Below are 22,701 nucleotides of genomic sequence, written 5' to 3'. Positions count from 1 at the left end.
AAAAGTTTACCCCAGGGAACAAATAAAATTGGAAAAGATAGGAGTAAAATTAGAGCAAGGGAAATGAGCACTGCCCAATGGACGGGAGATGCTGCCAAAAGCCTATGCCAGACAAATATTGGAACGCTTGCATGCACAAACACATTGGGGTACAAAAGCATTAAGTGACCATTTCCTTAAACAATTTGGCTGTATTGGGATTTTTGAAATAGCGAAACAAATTACACAAGGTTGCATAACTTGTCAGAAGATAAATAAAAAGGTGTTTCGGCAAGTAGCTGTGGGAGGAAGAAAAACAGCTTACAGACCCTTTGAAAAAGTACAAGTGGATTTTACAGAATTGCCCAAGGTGGGAAGGATAAAATATTTCTTGGTGATAGTGGATCATTTAACACAATGGGTAGAAGCTTACCCTGTAGCGCGAGCTACGGCACAGATGGTGGTAAAAATTCTATTAGACCATCTGATACCTAGGTATGAGATAATCCAGTACATTGAGTCTGATCAGGGCACACACTTTACCTCAAAGATGGTAAAATTATTATGTCAATCACTAGGCATCCAATGGGAATACCATACCCCATGGCATCCACAAAGTTCAGGGAAAGTAGAAAGAATGAATCAAACAATAAAACAACCATTGGCTAAATTAATGATTGAGACTCAGATGCCATGGACAAAATGTTTACCATTGGCACTTCTAAACATAAGAACAAAACCACACAGTGAAACTGGATTATCACCATATGAAATGTTATATGGTATGCCTTATTCCCAAGGAATGCCCTTGGGAAATAATGTAATTGAGGATCACAATATCCAAAAATATATAAACATTATTGGAAAAAGATTACAGGAGTTAAGAGAAATTGGAATAATAGCTCAAACACTGCCTTTAGGATTTCCTATTCACCAAATAAAACCGGGAGATAAGGTTTTGATAAAAACGTGGAAGGAAGAAACCTCATCTCCCCTCTGGGAAGGACCTTTTCTTGTTTTGTTAACCACAGAAACAGCTGTACGAACTGCTGAAAAAGGATGGACACACGCGTCGCGAGTGAAAGGTCCAGTGAAAGAGTGGAAAATAACATCTGAACCGGGAGAAACCAAGCTGACCATAAAACGGACTTGAAAAGGCCTTCATTGAAAAATATGAGATAAGTTATTGTGGGAATTTTATAGTAACTTCTATAAATAAAAAGAATGATATATGGGAGGAATACCCCAAAATAATTTTTTTTGTCATCATAAAGGGGCTGGTATTAGTGCCTGTTCATTGTGTGGAAGGTGTTGTCTATTTATCAGAACTAAGTATTCTCAGTGAGGTAAATACATCATTTCTTCAGAGGAACGGCAAGAGCAATATTTACACAATAGCCTAAGCTTTTGGTGTATCTGGGGCAAAACCAACAACTCTCTAAGAAAAGAAAAAAAAAAGAATATTGTTGTGAGTTAGATACTATTGTTGCTATAACCGACAAGAACTCATCCAGTGACATAACCCAGTGAGGAGAGGGCAAGACCGGATAGGGAATCAGTGGTGCGGCTTAGAAGGTCTGCCAAGGGCTGCAACCCCTTCGGGCTGTGACCGTCGACCACTATGGCCCTTACCGGACCTCTTCTGATCCTATTTGGGGTGAGTTTCTTGACTCAGGCTGCAGCAAACAATTGCAGTCAATGTGTGGTCACTACCAGGAGGGGGCGGATAAGTTCTCAAACCCTGGTGTACCACACTGTCTACGACTGTAAAGACCGAATAATCGGGACCTGCATTCATAACCAAACCCAGTATGCCCTGTGTAGGGAGGAAAACAAAATTATATGCTATGATCCCAAAGAGCTCCCATATCTATACTGGATAGAAGTAAAAACGAATTCTAAAGATGGTAAATTGCTTGGAATAAGTGAAGAAGTAACCAGTTTGAACGCCTCAGTATCGATAGCTTTTGATGCCTGTGCCGCCATTGATGAGGACCGCTATAACAACTGTGGTGATTTAGGATGGAGAAAGTATTATAGCAATTGTGAAAAATACCTTTGCCCTGGATCCAAGGATAGACCCTCTCATTGTTATCCCACCAGATATGAAAGTGTAGATGGGCATACTCACTTTTGTGAGAATCATGTATGGGGGAAAGGCGGAATGTGGGCCTGTGCCTGCTGGAGCACGGCTTCTAGCTGGAGATGGCCTCAACTCTGTGCAGGAACAGGCCTTGAAGCAAAAATTGTCAAAGGAAAAGCTTTACCCAATTGTACAGCTCACTCTTGCAATCCTATCACCTTAACACTCATAAACCTAGGTAAATGGAAACAACAGGGGGCGAAGCTGGGATTAAAAATTTATGGCTCAGGAAAGGATCCTGGGATCAGCTTGTTCATAGAATATAAAGAAAAGACTAGAAAACCAGTAAAAAATCGGCTACTCTTTAATTCATTTTATCATGAAATAGAAACAGGGGTGAAATATGAAATTCCCACAATGACTAAGAATTTATTTGTGAATCTTGGTGAAAACATTGCTAAGTCGTTACATGTGACCAACTGTTATGTTTGTGGTGGAACAAATCAAGGTGATAGGCGGCCATGGGAAGCTATGGAAAGTAATATAAGCGATCCCCGAATATGGAAGAATGAAAATATTATAACAGAAGGTAACAGAAAGCAACAATGGACACTCCAAACAAGCATAATTGGAAGGAGTTGTTGGCAAAATTTGAAGGATGGTGGAAAGCAAGTAGGTAACCTGGAATGCGAAGGGGATTACTTATGGAATGAAACAAGAAATAAGTGGGACAAGTGGGGAAACCCACTGAAAATGAATAGGAAATTTAAAAATCGGACGGATGGGACAAATATACCAAACGGGTGGAAAACCCCTGAAGGACATTACTGGATTTGTGGCAAACTAGCCTATGCATATTTGCCAAAAAATTGGACAGGATCCTGTCTATTGGGAACTATAAGACCCAGTTTCTTTCTGTTACCCATGAATCGGGGAGAGCGGTTGGGAGTTCAGGTATATGCAGAAGCTATTGAGATAAGAAAAAGGCGCCAAAGACGGGATTTACAAATTGGAAATTGGAAAGATAATGAATGGCCACCTGAAAGAATTATTTCCTATTATGGACCGGCTACCTGGGCAGACGATGGGTCTTGGGGTTACAGAACCCCAATATATATGCTGAATAGGATAATAAGATTACAAGCAGTGCTGGAAATAGTAGTAAACAAAACTGGGGATGCGCTTGGATTAATTGCTAAACAACAGACCAAAATAAGAAGAGCTTTGTATCGAAATCGCCTTGCCTAAGACTATTTGTTAGCACAAGAGGGAGGTGTTTGCAGAAAATTTAATCTTAGTAATTGTTGTTTGGCAATTGATGATGAAGGAAAAGCTATAGATGAACTTGTAAAGGGAATGAAAAAGGTAGCTCATGTCCCAGTTCAAACTTGGAATGGAATCAATCTAGGAGAGTTAGGAGGATTTTTTTGAAATTTCGTGAATGGTGATTGGCGAACCAAAGTTGGAATAGCTATACTAGGAACTTTCGGAGGATTGTTAATAATTCCATGTTTGATACCTTGTGTCATTAGGCTAGTACATTCGGCTATACAGGGAATGCAGATATCTGCAGTACCTGTTAATTCGGAATTAGAGAAAGGGAAAACTCATTCCCTGCTAGTAATCAAAACAGGGGAAAATCAGGGACTGACACCCATTCAGCAAGTGTTGACACGATTGGAAACAAAAACACGAATCAATTCCATCAAAAAAGAAAACAGGGGATTGTAAAAAGTATTCATTTGATTCGTGTCAATATGGGACAATGGATGTGCAAATAGGTGGCGAGGAGTAGGGTGTGCCTATTCAAGATAAGTGATTGTCTTAGTTTAAGATCTCTGTGAAATGCAAAAACGTAAACCTGCGAAATGCCTCATGATGCTGCTAACCACCAGAGTGATACACAGAATGCTCTGACACTACAGAGCAGAGAACTCTGGTGACAGTTCATCATAATGCAAAACGAAATAAAAGGAAATGGTGAAAAGTAGAAAAGGATGGAGAGCATAGATGCTGGGAAGCACTCTTTAGATGGTCACCTTTCGCTTCAGGATTTTTCAGTCCTGTTCTGTTTTTCAGAACATCCTGTTATAATACTGTTAATAGCTACAGCTGCTTTAATATTGTTACTAACACTGCTGTACATATGGGTTTGGCACATGTTTAAGAGGGTATCTTCAATGCACAAAATGTTATATCAATCAGGAAACTGATCAATCAGTTCTGTTTGGGACTCACTCATTTATCACAGCTACTACACAATTGTACGATTGAGCGGGCTTGCTCTCTTGTTAAACCAAATTGTTGCCTAATAGCGTCAGCATTCTGATGGTAGCAGTCATGCAAAATTTTTGCCTGCATGAGCAAGTTTGGTACCAGAGCTGCACTCGTGAGAGGGTCAGCTCGCCTGTTCCCTTCTGCTATAGGCCCTGGAAGCATGGTGTGCGCTCGCAGGTGTGCAATGAAATACGCATGTTTACGATTTTGCAACACTGATATTAATTGTTGAAATTGTTGGAACAGAAGAGGATTAGTTATTTCCTGCAATACCGATCGAGATGATTCAAGTTAAGTGTTGGATGTGCTGTCTCTTGGTAAAACCTGGGCCACGGGTGGGGGGCCAAGCGGCCGCTCTCCAGGCGCGGCCTGCGGCAGGGGGTGGGGGGGGGGGGGGGAAGCGGCAGCGGGGGTCAGCCCTCCCTCGCCTCAGCCGGGCGGGGGGGGGGCGGGGTGGGGACGACGACCCAGCCGCCCTGTGACGGCCGCCCCCCTTGTTGTTGCTGTTGTTGTTGTTACTGGCGCGGCTCCGACCGCTCGCGCTCCGTAACCGCCGCCGACCCCTCCCACCGAGGAGGACCATCAGCCGGAATAGAACCGGCACAGCGGGGCACGCAGCGCGTCTCCGTCCCTTCCAGCCGCGGCTGGCTTCGCACACGAGCGGCAGCGCCGCGGCAAACGCCGCGCCCGCGGCCCCGGCTGCCGGCGGCAGCAGCGGCATTCCCGGGGCGGCGCGGCTGGCGGGAGTGCCGGTGTACAGACATCGTTGGAAGCAGCAGGGGGGGGGGGGGGGGGGGAGGGAGGGAAATAAGTCTGGCTCTCGTTCGGGGCCCTGGATCAAAAGGATTCGATTATGACTTTTCCACGCCGGCAGTTTTACATAGTTCCTCTGCCGGTGGGGCCGCGGGGGAGGCGGGGCCGGGGCTGCTGGTGCCGCCGGGGCTGCGGGAGGAGGCGGATGCCGATGTCCCCTCGCCCTCGCTCTCTCCCGCCGCGCCCTTCAACGCCTCGAACACAGCGCGCCAGGCTGTCAGCTGTCGCTGCACGGCAGCATCCCCACCGGTGGCTGCATCCCAAAGTTTAACGCCTCTAGTGTCCCAAGTCCCCGTCATATCTATATTTGAAGAGTTTGTGTTCAGTACATGGGCCGATACCCAAACCAGGAGTTGTATCACGTCAGTGCTGTTGACAGTGCTACTCTGTTTCTCTAGCACTTTTGTCAACAAACTTGTGTTTTGTTGAAGCCATGCTTCCCATCATTCCCAGTTGCTTGCCTCCTTCTATTGAGGTAATGGTTGCTTTTTCTCTTTGGTTTCCTATTTCTTTTCTCTTTCAGTTCCTATTTCCTCACATCTCCCACAACCTCGTTTACTGCAGAGGAGGTTATTGGAACAGAGCCCTGTTGCTCACCAGCCTGGGCTGCGGCACCAAGAACACAGTTGCATCTTCCGCAGCCAGGAGGAAATGGCCTGCCTCTTGTAGGCAGGATCGGTACCTTGAGTTAGTTAGTTAACTCAGTCCAGCTGGCTAATAATGATTGGTTGCCATAGAGTCCATCTTATCCTGTGCTTTATTGCACTCAGGCTTCAAGTCTCTCAAAGCCTCTAAAAGTGATTGCCACGTTGTCAATAAGTCTGTAGCTTCTTTTGCCCCACCAGAAGCAGCATCAAATAGTTTCTCCCCTAGGGCTTGCCAAACAGACACATTGAATGCTGTGGCAGAGTTCGCTTCAAGCCCTTGTCGCTGCGCCCACAACAACATTTTTTGGAGGTTATTATTAGTCATTTTCAGTCCTTTTCTTTTCAATATTAGCGTCCAAAAAGAATGGACAGCTTCCTCCTTTGTGAGGCTATTCCCCATTATCCTGTTCCCAGTGGCTCACCTCTCCAGGTGTCAAAGTCTAAGTCGATCCGGATCAATTCGCAGCTTCCCCGCTGCTCTCAAGATACGCTGGGCTCCGTCTCCACCGCACTTCGCCCTGCGGTCCAAAAGTTCATGTCCTGGCGAATCACGTCAGGGTCACCAGATGTTGCTGTATGTCGCTGTTGAGACGGACACGACATACACAGGTTCAAGTAGTATTCATTTATTATATAATTAATTCCATCTAACTCTTGCAGGTTCCAGCACACTTTTATACTAACTCTAACAGTGCACGCGACATAAACAATTAGGTGATTGGTTAACTATAGCTGTTCACGCGCCTTAGCCTAATACATGATTGGTGATCACACACTCTGTATAATCCAAGCCAAATTCATTACATCAGACAATTAGTGCAAAAATGCAGTCCAGTTTCTTATCTTACAGTTCCTCCTTATCTTACAGTTCCCTGGCTCTCCCAGCACCTGCAAGTTGTTTTCCATTTCTTCTGTTCAGGGAGTTTTCAGATCTGCAGGGATACACAGCAATCTCTCCAAGGTCAGTTTTTTCATCTTCTGTCCTGGGATCCATGGACCAGCCATAGTTTCCCACAGTCATGTATACCTTTGCATTATAAATTGGTTCTTGTTTTGCCATACGGTGTGCACGTTTGTGGTGGAGCGATCCCCCGTGCACCCAGCGCTGCAATAAACATACCTACTTTACAACTTTCCGAGTTGTAGAGTCTGTTTCCGCACGTCAATACCGCATTAATGTTTATAGTTGGCACCGAGGCCTCAAGGACTTCTCAGCTTGCCATGTTCTTGCCAGTGTGCAGGAGCACAACAGAATAGGGGGGAAGCATAGCCGGGACAAAGGGCCCACAACTCCACTTATGATTTGTGCTGTGCTCAAGCCCCTGCAACAAGCACTGCATCTACTCAAACTACAATGTTAACAGTTGCACCCTTACAGAAGAGAAAACGTGTATGAAAGTCAGTACGTAGAGGAGAGGATTATGAAGAAGAGGAACCAGGGCCGTCACAACGATTGGAAGAAGAGAAAGTAGGGCCATCAAGACAACCAGAGAAAGAGGAAGAACTTTCCACTTACTCAGAGGAGGAAGATGCGGCACGGCCATCACAACAACGAGAGAGAAAGAGGGAACGTTCCGTTTCTCTCCAAGCAGACCAATGTTCTAATGCAAAGGCTTTAGGCTCTACTCTAAGGAAGGCCCACACTCCTCCAAAGCTCAGGAGGAAATGCCTCACCCTTAGGAGTAAATGCCCTGCCTTAAATAGTCAGGAGTCACATGGTTTGCTAGATGGGTCAAGGCTATTGGTCACTTGACCATCCATCTCCCAGAGTGATTGGCTGAATGCTACAGCACCTGTTTCAAGGTAACTTTCCCAGTGTAATGAGCTACAGGTGTTTCTTAATTAGCCTGCATAGGGAAAGAACTTTCACAGGATGCTGCAGCAGCCAAAAGGTTTCTCCACAATTCCCCCTTTTTGTTTTAAGATTAATTTAAATCAAGCAGAGAGATTTTTCAGCAATACCATGGGAGATACATCTAGCAAACCAGTCATACATTTAGTTATTAATTCTAACATTCTGACTCCGACGGAGACTTGAAATTTAGTCTCTGCTCATAGAAGGAACAGGTTGATGGCCAATGTCATTATTTCCATTAGAAGGGTCATTTGATGGATGATCTCCGTTCTGGCCATCGTTCGGACGTTGCCTGTTCCGTTTCTGATGTTACAGGTCAGGGCGGACGCATCTTGCGGGTAGCCATTGTATCCCAGTATCTGTGGAAACACAAGCATACCCACGACCCCAAGCAATAAGCTCATATGGGCCTTCCCACATCGTAGTGAGTAGGTCCCGTATCCAGACTTTCACTCGGGGCAGGTGTGTCTCGCCTGAAGACTGCAACGAAAGAAAGTGATTCAAAATAATGGGATTATTTGAATTTGATGGCACCGTAAGATGGTTAATTGTGTATAACGCTTTTCCTAGGTGACTCTGTGGGGTTTCTCCATGCATTCCCCCTTTTTGTTTTTCTAAAACACGCTTCAAGGTGCCATGAGCGCGTTCAACAATGGCTTGGCCAGTAGGAGAATGCGGAATACCCAAAGTATGATTCACACCCCATAGTTGTAAAAACTGCCGCGTCTTCTGTGAGACGTAGGCCGGGCCATTATCGGTTTTTATAGAAAAAGGCACGCCCAAGACCGCAAAAGCGAGTTTCCAATGGGCAATGGCATTGCGACTTTTCTCCCCAGTATGAGCAGTTGCCCACATAGCTGAGGAGAAAGTGTCAATAGACACGTGCACATACTTAAACCTGCCAAATTCAGGAACATGCGTTACATCCGTCTGCCAAAGCTGCAGGGCCTTTAGGCCTCTGGGGTTTACCCTCGATGGCAGAGGTGCTGCAAGTCTGTGGCAGTCAGCGCAAGCACTAACAATGTCCCAAGCCTCAGTGGGCGTTAAGTGGAACTGCTTCTGCAGGGTATGTGCACTTTGATGGAAGAAATTACGCGATGCCTTGGCTTGTGCAATTTTATCAGGCTGAAGTGCTACCCATGCGGGGTTAGCTAGCATGTCAGCCCTGGCGTTGCCTTCCGTTATAAAGCCTGGCAAATTAGTATGACTATGGATATGCAGGATGTAATATGGGTGAACTCGATCTTGAATTGCACACCATAAGGTTTTTAACAGAGAAAACAGAGCCGCATTATTCACTTCTTTCAGAAGTGAACAATCTAAGCGTTGCGTTATATCAGCCACATAAGCAGAATCTGTGACCAAATTCAAAGGTACCTGCAAGAACCGTTGAAAGGCCATGGCAACAGCCCTTAGTTCAACCAACTGGGCTGAGCCTGACTCATGGCCTTCCAGCACCTGTCACTCAGATTCCTCCTTCCAGGTAACAATAGCTTTCCCAGTTTTCCCAGACCCATCAGTGAAGACAGTGGGTCCTTGTACTGGCACTCGGCTATTTTTTGGCCGCAAGGTAAAGCTTGTCGATCTTGCCAATTGCAGCAATTTATGGCTAGGCAGATGGTATGCAATTTGTCCTGAGAAATTTTCCAGTGCACTTTGGAGAGGAGCACTGTTAGTAAGGCTCCACTCAAAGTATTCCTGCTGTACTGGCAGAAAAATTATTGCAGGAGCTGCTGCCATCAATTGTAGACAGCGCTGACGGCATTTGATTATCAGACTAGCAATTAATTCAAATAGCATAGATGCTGTCTTTTTTGGTTGGTGCGGCAAAAAGACGCATTCCAGAATATGCAAAGGGTCAGACCACTGTTTGTTCCATTGGCCAATGATACCTGTTGGATGAGAATCTGGAGTGGTAATAAAAACAGTAATATCAATGGAGGGATCTATTCGGTAAACCTGACGAGCAGAAATGGCCTGTTGAACCTCCTCTAGTTCCCGTCGCGCTTCAGGAGTCAATTTTCGAGGTGAATTCAACTCAGGGTCCCCCTTTAAAATATTAAAGAGTGGCGCAAGTTGTGCCGTGGTTAGCCCTAGATAGGGACATAACCAATTGATGACGCCCAACAGTTTGAGTGTCATTCAAGGTCTTAATAGAACTCGAGAACTGCACCTCTTGGTGTTGTATAGTTTGGTCCAAAATTTTGACTCCTAAATATCTCCAAGGAGGATGCTGTTGAACTTTCTCCGGAGCCACTTGCAATCCATAAGAATGGAGAGCAGCGAGCAGCCGAGGCTGTATCTTCAGCAGCTCGTCCTGGGTGGATGCTGCTACCAGGATATCATCCATGTAATGGTAGCAGTATGCTTCAGGGAACTGCTTACGGATTCCGGACAAAGCTTGAGCAACGTACCATTGACAGATAGTCGGGCTGTTCTTCATGCCCTGAGGTAGGACCTTCCATTGATATCTCTTTGCAGGTTCAGCGTTGTTAACCGCAGGTACAGTAAAGGCAAATTTTGGTTTGTCATTAGGATGTAAGGGGATCGTGAAAAAACAGTCCTTCAAATCAATGATCAAGATTTCCCACCCTGCTGGAATCATGGTGGGTGAGGGCATACCAGGCTGCAATGCCCCCATGCTTTCCATTACTGCATTGATTTTTTCGGAGATCTTGTAGCAATCTCCATTTTCCTGATTTCTTCTTAATTACGAAGACAGGTGTATTCCAGGGACTGGTAGAAGGTTCAAGGTGTCCCTGTTGTAATTGTTCCTTAACTAGAGGATGAAGGGCGACTAATTTTTCTTTTGGTAGGGGCCACTGGGGTTGCCAGACAGGTTTGTTTGCTAACCATCGCAAAGGCAACGTAGGATATTGTGCGCCCTTCAGTACAGTGGCCCCCATCAAAAACTTGTCCCAATACATACTCCCCAGGCCGCCAAGACATCCCACCCCCAGAGGTTGAGGGGAGCTGTAGTGACATAGGACCGAATTGTAGCTGTTTGACCCTCTGCGTTCTTTACCACCACAGGTCGTTCACTTCGATAACTGTGTGGTTCCTCCCAGTCCTGCAATGGCTGACCCCGCGGGGGCTAAAGGCCATGTAGGAGGCCATGCGGAGAAGGAGACGATTGTCACATCAGCCCCTGTGTCAATCAAACCTCGGAGCTGAATCCTGGACGGCTGAGCATCTGGCAATATTAAGGTGCAAGTCATCTGTGGCTTTTGGCTGGAGATATCTGCAGTCCAGTAAACTTGCGGAAGTCCTGTGGAACCAAAACCACCACCTTCACGACTCTGTTGTTTTGCCTTAGGGACACTTGATTTGAAGGGTACAAGTTGAGCGATCCGAGTCTTTTCCGGTATTGTGATGGGGGGGGTGGGCGTGGAAATCATCGCACAAATTTGTCCTGTGAAGCCAGCGTCAATAACTCCTGGGTGAACAAAGATCCCTTGAATGGTGGTACTAGATCTGCCCACCAATAATGCACTTAGCCCATGTCCTAGAGGCCCAAACGCATCCAAGGGAACCTTATAGACCCGACAGGATTCTAAGACGACTGTTGTTGCGGTGCATACATCCACCCCGGCTGATCCCTTTGTGCTGGCTGAAAGCTGGCTGAGTAAGCCTGGGTTGGTATCATGCTCTGGGGAAACATTTCTGTCTGAGCGCACATCCCCATTGCGCTCCTGGGGAAGTTTCCCGAACATGTCAGGGGTCGGCCATTGGCATGGTATAACAATTCACAATATCTCGCAGAATGGCCTGGCTTATCGCATCTTATGCGGCGAGCAGGTCTCCTGTTATCCTTGTTTCTTCTTTGTCTCGTCTGTCTTTGTCTATTGTCCCTCTTAGGTTGTCTTTTCAGTTCCGGGTCAGCATTTTTGGGTTGAATAGGCCGTAGAATTGTGGCCAGAGCAGACTTAGAGCTTTCAGATTCTAGCTTAGAGCATGCTTCGATCATTTCTGTTAGTGTAGGCTCCCCTGGCATGGAATTTATGATTTTTCTACATTCTTCATTGGCATTGTCTTTTGCCAGCTGCTTACATAGTAGTTGTCTCAGGTTTTCATCTTCGACCTGTTTTTCAAGGGCTGCAGCAACTTTCTCTACAAAAGATAAAAAGTGTTCTTTCTGCCCCTGATAAATCTTCACGTACCGTGTTTTTGGGGCAGCCATATCTATGCCCTTTAATAGAGCTCCCACGCCGATCTTTTGGGCTTGCTCAAGAACTTGGGGGTGCCATGTAGCTTGAAAATCAGGGTCAGCGAAAGCATTGGCTCCCAGTAGAGCATCTGCTGGAGCTCCGTATCTGGGGTCAGTTGGGGGTAATTGCATGTTTCCGGCTGCAGCTCTCTCAGCCATTCTTCTCCAATTGGCCTCAAAGACCGTATATTGTACTGGTTGAAATAATACCTGACCTAGATGTTTAATGTCGAATGGGGAGAGTAGGTCAGTATTTAATATCCTGATGATCTGCATGACCTGAGGAGAGTCTAAGCCGTATTGTGCTACCTTGGTTTGCAGGTCTTGGACTACCTTCCAGGCGATGGTTTCGTGTTTGTCAATTTGACCTGAGTTAGGAAGCACCTTTTGTACTGGGAAGGCTTGGATAAGATCCTCTGTTCGTTCATTACTTCCCTGAACAATCTGCTCAGACCCCTTTTCAGGCAACCCAACTTTTTCTATTAGATCCCAGTCGCCAGCCTCCAGAGCCCGCCTCTTGACTTCTTCCCAGAACCGTTTTGAATTTTTTGGACGCACAGTCACCTTGCATTCGGGAAGCGTCCAGGGACGGTTGTGGGCTGGCCATGTTTGTTGTCTGACTGTCGCCACGGCTTCCTGCAGTGATGAAACATTATCAGGCAGGGGTGTGTCCAATGGCTTCTGACAGGATGCAGACGCTGGGCCAACGGGTCGTGTAAAGGCGGAGGCTGTGGCCGGTTGTGGAACAGTCCATGGAGATGCAGTCTGGGTTGCAGAAACTTGTGTCGGCACCACTGTCTGTGAAGGTGCCACTGCTGTTGTCAGTGGCATACTTGGCGCCACTTCCGGGGTCGTTGCTGGGCCGGTTGGCACGGCCAGCCCAGGTTGTCCCGGTACAGATTCGGCAGCAGTAACCTGCCGCAACATTTCCATCAATGCCGTTAGTTGTTGCGACATTCCTTGCAAGCCTGCCATAACCTGCTGTATTATGAAATGCGTTGTTCGAGGTTGCTCCATTTGTGCCCGTGGCAGATAGCCGGGCGCTATGGGTGATGCTGCAGGGCATGAAGTTGCGGTAAACCAGGGTGCCATGCCCGGGAACTGTCCTTGTGGTGCCTGGTCTGGTTGAGGGGCCAATGGCGGAGCAGTAGGAAGAACATGTTCTGCTGTAATGGCTGAAGTAGCCGGTTGAGATGCAGAAGAAGGGGAGGCTGTTGGGGCGAAGGGTGGGGGACGCTCCGATGCTTTGTCTTGTCCGGAGGAGTATTCCCGCAAAAAATCACAAGGAGGACACTTGGGTTGGACATAATCTCGCAGGGAGGGGTAAAGCTTCTGTGCAGTCCCCACAACTTTCTCCATATCTGAGGACAGCGGGGGCACAACTGGTGCACTACCCGTGGTCAGTCCCCTTTCAGATAATTCATCATCCCCTTCAGAAACTTCACTTGTGGATTCATCAGAATCTGGCAATACTTTTTCCTTCCTTTCTACCGTCCATGTCTGCATTACATCATATACAGTTCCCCAAATACATAGCAGACCAGTCAGGTTCTTTCATCCAAATACTGTTTCATAGATTAGCTTATCCCCTAGCTGCTTCCACGCTTCTGAGCTAAAGGGGGTGTTGAGGTCGGTCAGGCATTCATGCTCTGCCGCCCAATCTAACAGCTCACAGAGAGCTTCATCACTTATTTTAGCCCCTGCGACTGTCATTGCAGGTTTGAGAATGGAAAACATCATGCTTTCTTTTGTGGAGCTTTGTCCCATCATTCTAATTTGCAGTTCGTCCCTTGGAGCCCCGTGTACGGAAGCACGTACCTTCAGATCTTAGTTGCAGCTGGATCACGTCGGGGTCACCAGTTGTCGCAGCTGGATCACATCGGGGTCACCAGTTGTCACAGCTGGATCACATTGGGGTCACCAGTTGTCACAGCTGGATCACATCGGGGTCACCAGTTGTCGCAGCTGGAAGGCTTCAGGCAGCTCCAAGCAAACCAATGTTCTAATGCAAAGGCTTCAGGCTCTACTCTAAGGAAGGCCCACACTCCTCCAAAGCTCAGGAGGAAATGCCTCACCCTTAGGACTAAACGCCCTGCCTTAAATAGTCAGGAGTCACATGATTTGCTAGATGGGTCAAGGCTATTGGTCACTTGACCATCCATCTCCCAGAGTGATTGGCTGAATGCTACAGCACCTGTTTCAAGGTAACTTTCCCAGTGTAACGAGCTACAGGTGTTTCTTAGTTAGCCTGCATAGGGAAAGAACTTTCACAGGATGCTGCAGCAGCCAAAAGGTTTCTCCACAAGCTCCAGTCTTTATTTTCACAGGGATTTGTTCGTGCAGTCTCTTCAAAGATCCACACTCCAACAAATTCCCCCTTTCTTTTCTTGCACGAATAAAACCCTGTGTACGAGACTGGCAACCCCAGTTACTAGCATGTTGTTTTGGTACAGCCTTGCAAAGCAGTTTCTAGCATACTACTTCCCTTTCCAAGGGCCTTACTATTTCCACTATACCCAAGATTCCGCTGAGCAGGAGGGTGTCAATCGGCAGGGTCGTCGTGGAGAAGGGAGGCAGGCACAGCACCTTCAGGGCGTCCCCTGTTTATCCACAAGGTGTGCTCTGCAGCCTCCTTCAGCTCCGCTCTGAGCCATCTCTTTTCATCCTCAACAGAGTCTATGACAAAGGTACTGACACGGCGTTGCCGCATGTGTGGCCAGTGCGTGCAACAAGGCTGCCAGGTATGTGCTCTGCCGGCTAACAGTGGCTTTTGCGAATCGCAACATGTTCATAGATTCATAGATTCATAGATTTCTAGGTTGGAAAAGACCTTAGAGATCATCGAGTCCAACCATCCCTAATCCCCATTAAACCATATCCTCAAGTAGCTCATCCACCCTATTCTTAAACACATCCAGGGATGGGGACTCAACCACTTCCCTGGGCAGCTTATTCCAGTGGCTGACAACCCTTTCAGAGAAGAAATACTTCCTAACATCCAACCTGAATCTCCCCTGACTAAGCTTATGCCCATTTCCTCTTGTTCTATCTCCCATCACTAATGTAAAGAGCCCTTCCCCTACCTCCCCACCATCTTTTCTCAAGTATTTATAGGCCATAATCAGGTCTCCCCTCAGCCTCCTCTTCTCCAGGCTAAACAGCCCCAACTCCCTCAGCCGCTCCTCATAAGTTTTATTTTCCAGCCCCTTGACCAGTTTAGTTGCCCTTCTTTGGACTCGCTCCAGGAGCTCAATATCTCTCTTAAAGCGAGGGGCCCAAAACTGGACACAATATTCCAGGTGCGGCCTCACCAGTGCCGAGTACAGGGGCAGGATCACTTCCCTGCTCCTGCTGGTCACACTATTCTTGATACATGCCAGTATCCCATTGGCCTTTTTGGCCACCTGGGCACACTGCTGGCTCATATCAAGCCGGTAGTCAACCAACACCCCCAGGTCCTTTTCCGCCAGGCAGCTCTCCAGCCACTCCTCCCCGAGCCTATAGCGATGCTTGGGGTTTTTATACCCCAAGTGAAGGACTCTGCACTTGGCCTTATTAAAGCTCATGCCATTGGCCTCAGCCCAACGATCCAGTCTGTTCAAATCCCATGAAACAAAAATGTTGTTCAATAACAATTCTCCTAGCTTCCCTTTTCAAAGTTACGTGCTCACAACTAAGTCTAGTTTGTAATTCTTTGTCATTAATTCGGTACCAGTTAATTCTTCTCCTTCCAGTAGCTCCTTTCTGCTTGGAAAAAAACACACAAAGCATATATACAGGCATATATACAAGCAACTTTCACACACGTAATATACTAAATCATAATAAACATAAAGACAGTTTACATATCAATATGCAATCTTCTATTACAATTCTTTTGAGCCATTTTCCTCATTCTGCGTCTCTGTCATCGCTTTACGTTTCTTGCTGGTAACCAGTATGGACCTGTGGGAAAGAGAACACAAGCATACCCTCTTCCCCATGTAAGCAGAGGCACAGGGCCATCCCATGAGTTGAGCCCAGTTTCTTATAATATACCGTTGTTTTTACGTACAAAAATGGCACTGGGTTTAAAATTATGATCCACAGCCGTAGTATGTTGCCTAGAAGCAGACGAATTAAGAAAATTTAAAACATATGTAGCTTTGTCTGAGGATTCTTGTGGGGAAATATACGGAAGGCTCCCCCTTTTTTTGTTTTTCCTTTTTTTTTTTCTCACTCACATTTTTTTTTCTCTTTTTTTTTTTTTTCTCAGAATCAATTACCCTTGGGAGTACAAACAATCGTAATTTGTAGTGGATGATCGTCCCAGCTAGTGCACATAATCCTCGTGATATAAGACCAGAGACACTAATAGGAATTAAATGCACCAACGTGTCAGTGATTACTGTTGACCAAAACATTTAGCTGCCAATATCTCTGCTTTACAGTGTTCCCAGCCCACATTTTGACACGCCTTTACTAAATCTGCAATCGTTTTTTCCCGATTTCCGATAAGATCAAGAGCTCATTGGCAGTCTGTGTTAGCATTTTCAATGGCTAACTGGAATACCAACACATCTGCAGTAGCCGGATTTTCTGTTTATCTCTGAACTGCCATTTGTAGCTGATCAAAGAAATACTCATAAGGTTCCTGTGCTCCCTGCCGAATGGAAGCAGAGGAAGCCTCCCCTGTCCCAAAATTCAGGGACACGTCTTAATGCTCTCTTAGCCAATTCAGTCAGTTGTTGGAAAGCCACTTGCTGTAACCCTGCCTGTGCCTGATTTTGACATGTGTGACATTTTATTCATCCCAAAATATTTATCTCTCGATTTAAGAAATTTAACACTTATAACACTTTAGCTATTGTTTCATCGGGAGATTTCCCCATCATTCCCCCTTCTTGTTTTAAAAGCATATTCTCCAAAGTACCATGTGTGTATTCTATGATCGGTTGCCCAGTAGGATTGTAAGAAATACCAGCAAGATGTTCAATACCTTATGATGACAAAAATACATATGTCTGATAAGAAGTGTATGCCAAAGTTCCTGTGAAGCGTAAACCACGAGGATTAACACCATTCACTGGTGGCATAATCATATTTTAACAGCTAGTACACAATTGTACGATTGAGTGGGCTTGCTCTCTTGTTATACCAAATTGTCACCTAATAGCATTAGCATTCTGATGGTAGAAGTCATGCAAGATGTTTGCCTGCATGAGCGAGTTTGGTACAAGAGCTGCACTCGTGAGAGGATCAGCTCGCCTGTTCCCTTCTGCTGTAGGCCCTGGAAGCGTGGTGTGCGCTCGCAGATGTACAATGGAATACGCATGTTTACGGTTTTGCAACACTGATATTAATTGTTGAAATTGCTGGAACAGAAGAGGATTAGTTATTCCCCACAATGCCGATCGAGACGATCCAAGTTAAGATGTGCTGTCTCTTGGTAAAACCTGGGCCCCGGGCCTCAGCCGGGTGGGGGGCCGGGGCCAAGCGGCCGCTCGCAAGGCGCGGCCGGTGGGGGGGGGGGGCGCAGTGGCGGCGCAGGGTCAGCCCTCCCTCACCTCAGCCGGATGGGGGCGGGGGGGGAGAACGGGGGCGGGGGGGGGGGACGACGGAGGGGGACGACGACCCAGCAGCCCTGTGCCGGCCGCCCCCCTTGTTGTTGTTGTTGCTGTTGCGGTTGCCGCGTCTCCGTCCCTTCCAGCCGCGGCTCGCCCCGCGCACGATCGGCAGCGCCGAGGCAAACGCCGCGCCCGCGGCCCCGGCCGGCAGAGGAGCTGTGCGGAGCTGCCGGCCTGGAAAAGTCATCATCGAATCCTTTTGATCCAGGGCCCGAACGAAAGACAGACTTATTGCTTTCCCCCTCTTCCAACAAAGTCGGTACATCGAACCCCTGCGCCGCGCCGCCCACTGCGCCCGGCGGCGCCCCGGGAACGCCGCTGCTGCTGCCGGCCGGGGCCGCGGGCGCGGCGCGGGGGTGCCGGTGTACCGACTTCGTTGGAAGAGGGGGAAAGCAATAAGTCTGTCTTTCGTTCGGGGCCCTGGATCAAAAGGATTCGATGATGACTTTTCCAGGCCGGCAGCTCCGCACAGCTCCTCTGCCGGTGGGGCCGCGGGGGAGGCAGGGATGGGGCTGCTGGCTCTACCGGTGCCAGCGGCACTGCCGGGGCTACCGGGGCTACCGGGGGAGGTGGACGCTGGTGTTCCCTCACCCTCGCTCTCTCCCGCCGCGCCCTTCAAGGCCTCAAACACAGCACACCAGGCTGTCAGCTGTCGGTGCACGGCAGCATCCCCACCGGTGGCTGCATCCCAAAGTTTAACATCTATAGTGTCCCAAGTCCTTGTCATGTATATATTTGAAGAGTTTGCCTCTGGTATGTGAGCTGATACCCAAACAAGGAGTACCAGGAGTTTTATCAAGTCAGTACTGTTAATGGTGCTGTTCTGTTTCTCTAGCACTTTTGTCAACACCTTAACTACAGACTTATGTTCTGTTAAAGCTGTGCTTCCCATCGTTCCCGATCTCTTACCTCCTCCTGTTGAGGCAGTTGTCGCTTCTTTTTTTTTCTGTCTTTAGATTCTTACTTCTTCTTTCTTTTGGTTCCTAATTCGTGACAGTAGATCTGCTCCGGCTTTCCTCTATAGGCCGCCTGTAGTCACTCGTCCTTCTTTCTGCAAAATTAGCACACTCATTCACAACAAGTAATAAGGTCCCGAACGTGAGGTTAGCTCATTCTCCGAGAATATCCCGAACGTGAGGTTAGCTCATTTTCCGGGTAAGTCCCGAACGTGAGTCCAGCTCATTCTCCGGGTATACCCCGAACGTGAGTCCAGCTCATTCTCCGGGGCCGTGGCTTGCCCCACATTGGGCGCCACTTGCGGAAGCGGGATTTGAAGACCCCAGAGACGACTCAATATGAGTTAGCTGCAGGAATCTCGTTTATTGCGCAGTTCTTATTGCTTATATAGACAACTTCTGTCAGTCATCCTGAGACCACACCTTTTCTACACCATTATTGGATGATACATATGCTTGTCGTGTTTAACAGACTATTTCAAAAAACACCCGCCTAGCGAAGCTCTGCTCTAAGCAAACACTACTCCCTTATCATACAGCATAGTTTTCTTATCCTTTACTTCAAGGGCATTCCGCCCTGGAGGCCTAACTTCCCAGCTCCAGTCTTTATTTTCACAGGGATTTGTTCGTGCAGTCTCTTCAAAGATCCACACTCCAACAGCCCAGGAATTTTGGAAGTGATCACTAGCTGGTCTGAAGGTAAAGACTTTGGAATGTCATCAGAGGAGGAGGATGTGACGCGTGTTGATGAGACTTCACCATATAATGAACTATCAGACAATAAGAAGCAATACACTGTTCACTGATGGATCCTGTCGCCTTGTAGGAAAACACTGAAGGTGGAAAGCTGCTGTGTGGAGTCCTACATGACGAATCACAGAAGCTACTGAAGTAGAAGGTGAATCGAGTCAGTTGGCAGAGGTGAAAGCCATCCAACTGGCTTTAGACATTGCTGAACAAGAAAAGTGGCCAGTGCTCTACCTTTATATCGACTCATGGATGGTGGCAAATGCCCTGTGGGGATGGCTACAGCAGTGGAAGAAGAGCAACTGGCAACGCAGAGGCAAATCCATCTGGGCTGCCCCGTCGTGGAAAGACATTGCTGCACAGGTAGAGAAGCTGGCTGTAAAAGTACATCACGTAGATGCTCATGTACCCAAGAGTCGGGCCACAGAGGAACATCAAAACAATCACCATGTGGATCAGGCCACAAAGATTCATGTGACTCAAGCGGATCTGGACAGGCAACATAAAGGTGAAAAAATTTTAGCTCATTGGGCCCATGATGCCTCAGGCCATCAAAGAAGAGATGCAATGTACAGATGGGCTCGTGATCGAGGGGTGGACTTAACTATGGACACTATTGCACAGGTTATCCATGAATGTGAAAGATGCGCTGGGATCAAGCAAGCCAAGCGGTTAAAACCTCTTTGGTACGGAGGATGTTGGTCAAAACTGTTGCAGTGCCCTACTGTGGACGGCCCAGAGTCATGAACATACACCAATATGGTTAAAAGATCATGCTCCGTTTATTACAAAACAACACACAGGTTATATAGCGGAATGTGGCGTGACACGACTACATACTACAATTGGCTTGCTTAGCGTAAACACACTCTCGTGGGCTATAGTGATAGGGCAGCGCTAGCAGAACACAGGTAATAAGCTCATCCCTTCAGTCTCCTCATTGCGGTCATCAGAGAGGCATCCAGGAGGCGTGCATCTTGGCAGGCTATCAGTCTACATTTCCTTTTAAGGCCATTGAGATAACTTGAAGGACAAAAGTAATCTAGTTGGTAACCTTGTGCTCTGGGGCCCAAACAGGGATTGTCCATACCCGAGAGAATATTATGGCCAGTCTCAGAAAGGAATTCCTCCACACTTCCCCCTTTCTGTTTTTGGACAATCCATAGTCCTGGCATTGCTTTAAGGAGGACCCGAGAGGCACACTTCAGGACACACCCTGCTAAGAGAATCATAAACAGCAATGCAACTAATATCGTTATGCCTTGTATGATTAATCCTTTTATCCAACCTGGTATGTTCCAACTACCAAACCAGTTTGAGAACCGGTCATCTCGTGTCGTGATATGATGCATGTTACTTTGAAGGTTTGCAAGTTGCTTATGAATGCTTTGAGAGTGGTCAGGTAGGTCCATACAGCACATGCCTTCAAAGTCAGTACAACCATGGCCTTGAGCTAACAATAAAAAATCAATAGCAGTACAATTTTGCAATACAGCATGCTGGATATCATCTACATCAAGCAATAGAGAGGTGAGAATATCAGAGGTAAGATTAAATTGTTTCAATGCCCAACAAGCAAGCTTAGCCAACTGACTATTAGCATTGCCGTCAGAGGCTCCTAGAAGGAAGACAGATAGTGCTGCTATTTCAGCTGGATTCAGCAGCTGCACGTTGTCATTACAAGTGCCGTCAAATTCTTTTAGGCTCCTCTTACCCCGACTTGTTCGGGTTGTTCGTTCAGCTTGAAAATCATGAATGCTAGGGGCAAAGAGAGTTAGGCGACCCAAATAGCCAGGACCACCGATAGGTCCTTGTGGAATTCCGGGCCAGGCACGATCTTCACAGATCAGAAAAATTCCGGGGGGCAGGAGCGTATCATGTGTAAATACTTTCCCAATGAGCGCTCCAGTTTTTACATTTCCCCACATTGATGTGCCGGACACATTGAAACGCGGTTTGTCTTGGAAGAAAAAGCTGCGTCCTAATTTAGCCTGATAGGCTTGCTTCAGCGTTTGGAACCAAACCACTCCAGAGCCAGTTACAAGTTGCATGGGAGGGCGAATGATTTTACATATGGCGTCATGACTCATTAACTGGTTCCATAAACCAGAAACATTTTTCCATGTCCCTGGTAACAAGCTACCTAAAAGATCAAGTTCCTGCAGTCCTGCAGGGATGGTCACATTGAGTGATCTAATCAAGGCGGCTTGGACTTCCGATCCCACATCGAAAGGCCAATCCCACCCACTGCAGATCCGTCTCATGCCACTGGGTTGTTGGTATGAGAGGGCAGAGGCATTGACGAATCTTTGAAACTCTGTAATGTTAGTGCTATTATTTGGCCAAAAGTATTGGCACACCAATAAGGCACGTGCGAAATGGGTCAGAGGCACTTTGCATAGATAAACAGAATTGCGAGACGTTGGTTTTGTTAGCCCAAGTGACCCAACTTATTCAGTGTAGTTAACGTCTGTGCCACTTCAACTCCTGGTGCAAATATTGAAGCTGCAATGATTTTAGCTGGTTTCCCAAATTCTGCTCTGGAATTGCACTAGCTATCATAAGCGTGCGTGCTTTGCCTATTCCGGGTGTGTCTATGACTTAGGATCATGGTGGTATGAGGTAAATACATTCCTAAAGTTCCTATAGTACATAGATCTCCCCTTATATGCGAAGGAATACCCTAAGCTCTACTATAGCCCTACAGAAGCAGTTACTAGCGTTTTGTTTCGGTACAGCCTTGCAGAAGCAGTTACTAGCATATTGTTTCGGTACAGCCTTGCAGAAGCAGTTACTAGCATATTGTTTCCCTTTCTGGGAGTCTTACCATCTCGACTATGCCCAAGATTCTGCTCAGCAGGAGGGTGTTAGTCAACAGGGTCATCATGGAGAAGGGAGGCAGACACAGCACCTTCAGGGCGTCCCCTGTTTATCCACAAAGTGTGCTCTGCAGCCTCCTTCCACTCCGCTCTGAGCCATCCTTCTTACACCCTCAGCAGAGTCTACGACAAAGGTACTGACACGGCGTTGCCGCACGCGTGGCCAGTGTGTGCAACAAGGCTGCCCAGTATGTGCTCTGCTGGCTAACAGCGTTTTTTGCGAATCACAACATGTTTTTTAATAACAATCCTCCTAGCTTCCTTTTTCAAAGTTACGCGCTCACAACTAAGTCCAGTTAGTAATTCTTTGTCATTAATTTGGTACCAGTCAATTCTTTTCCTTCCAGTAGCTACGGGTGGAATCCATACACCTTCCGATCGGAGAAAACACACAAAGCATATATACAAGCAACTTTCACACACATACTATACCTAACAATGAGAAACATAAGAACAGTTGATATATTAACATGAAATCTTCTATTACGAGTCTGTCCATTTGAACCATTCTCCTCATTCGGTGTTTCTGTGATCTCTGCTTGCTCTGCTAATTCTTGGATCTTCCTTTCTCTATTTGTAGTTTCAAAAGTCCTGGCTGGCTTTACGTTTCTTGCTGGTAACCAGTACGGACCTGTGGGAAAGAGAACACGAG

General features: G+C 47.0%; 1 protein-coding gene across 1 annotated transcript; it reads right to left on the bottom strand.

Annotated features, from left to right (window-relative positions):
* Positions 1 to 18,502: 18,502 nt before the first annotated feature.
* On the bottom strand, positions 18,503 to 21,098 carry LOC147526249 (uncharacterized). The gene is made up of 3 exons (XM_086630114.1): positions 20,361 to 21,098; positions 19,559 to 19,659; positions 18,503 to 18,518 (listed from the first exon to the last, which is right to left on the bottom strand). The coding sequence occupies exons 1-3, from the start codon at positions 21,096 to 21,098 to the stop codon at positions 18,503 to 18,505; spliced, it is 855 nt and encodes a 284-aa protein (XP_086486240.1).
* Positions 21,099 to 22,701: the final 1,603 nt, after the last annotated feature.

Source organism: Tauraco erythrolophus, chromosome W (assembly GCF_009769465.1).
Source record: "Tauraco erythrolophus isolate bTauEry1 chromosome W, bTauEry1.pri, whole genome shotgun sequence".
Lineage (NCBI taxonomy): Eukaryota > Metazoa > Chordata > Aves > Musophagiformes > Musophagidae > Tauraco > Tauraco erythrolophus.
This window is presented reverse-complemented; position numbering and strand designations above follow the sequence as displayed.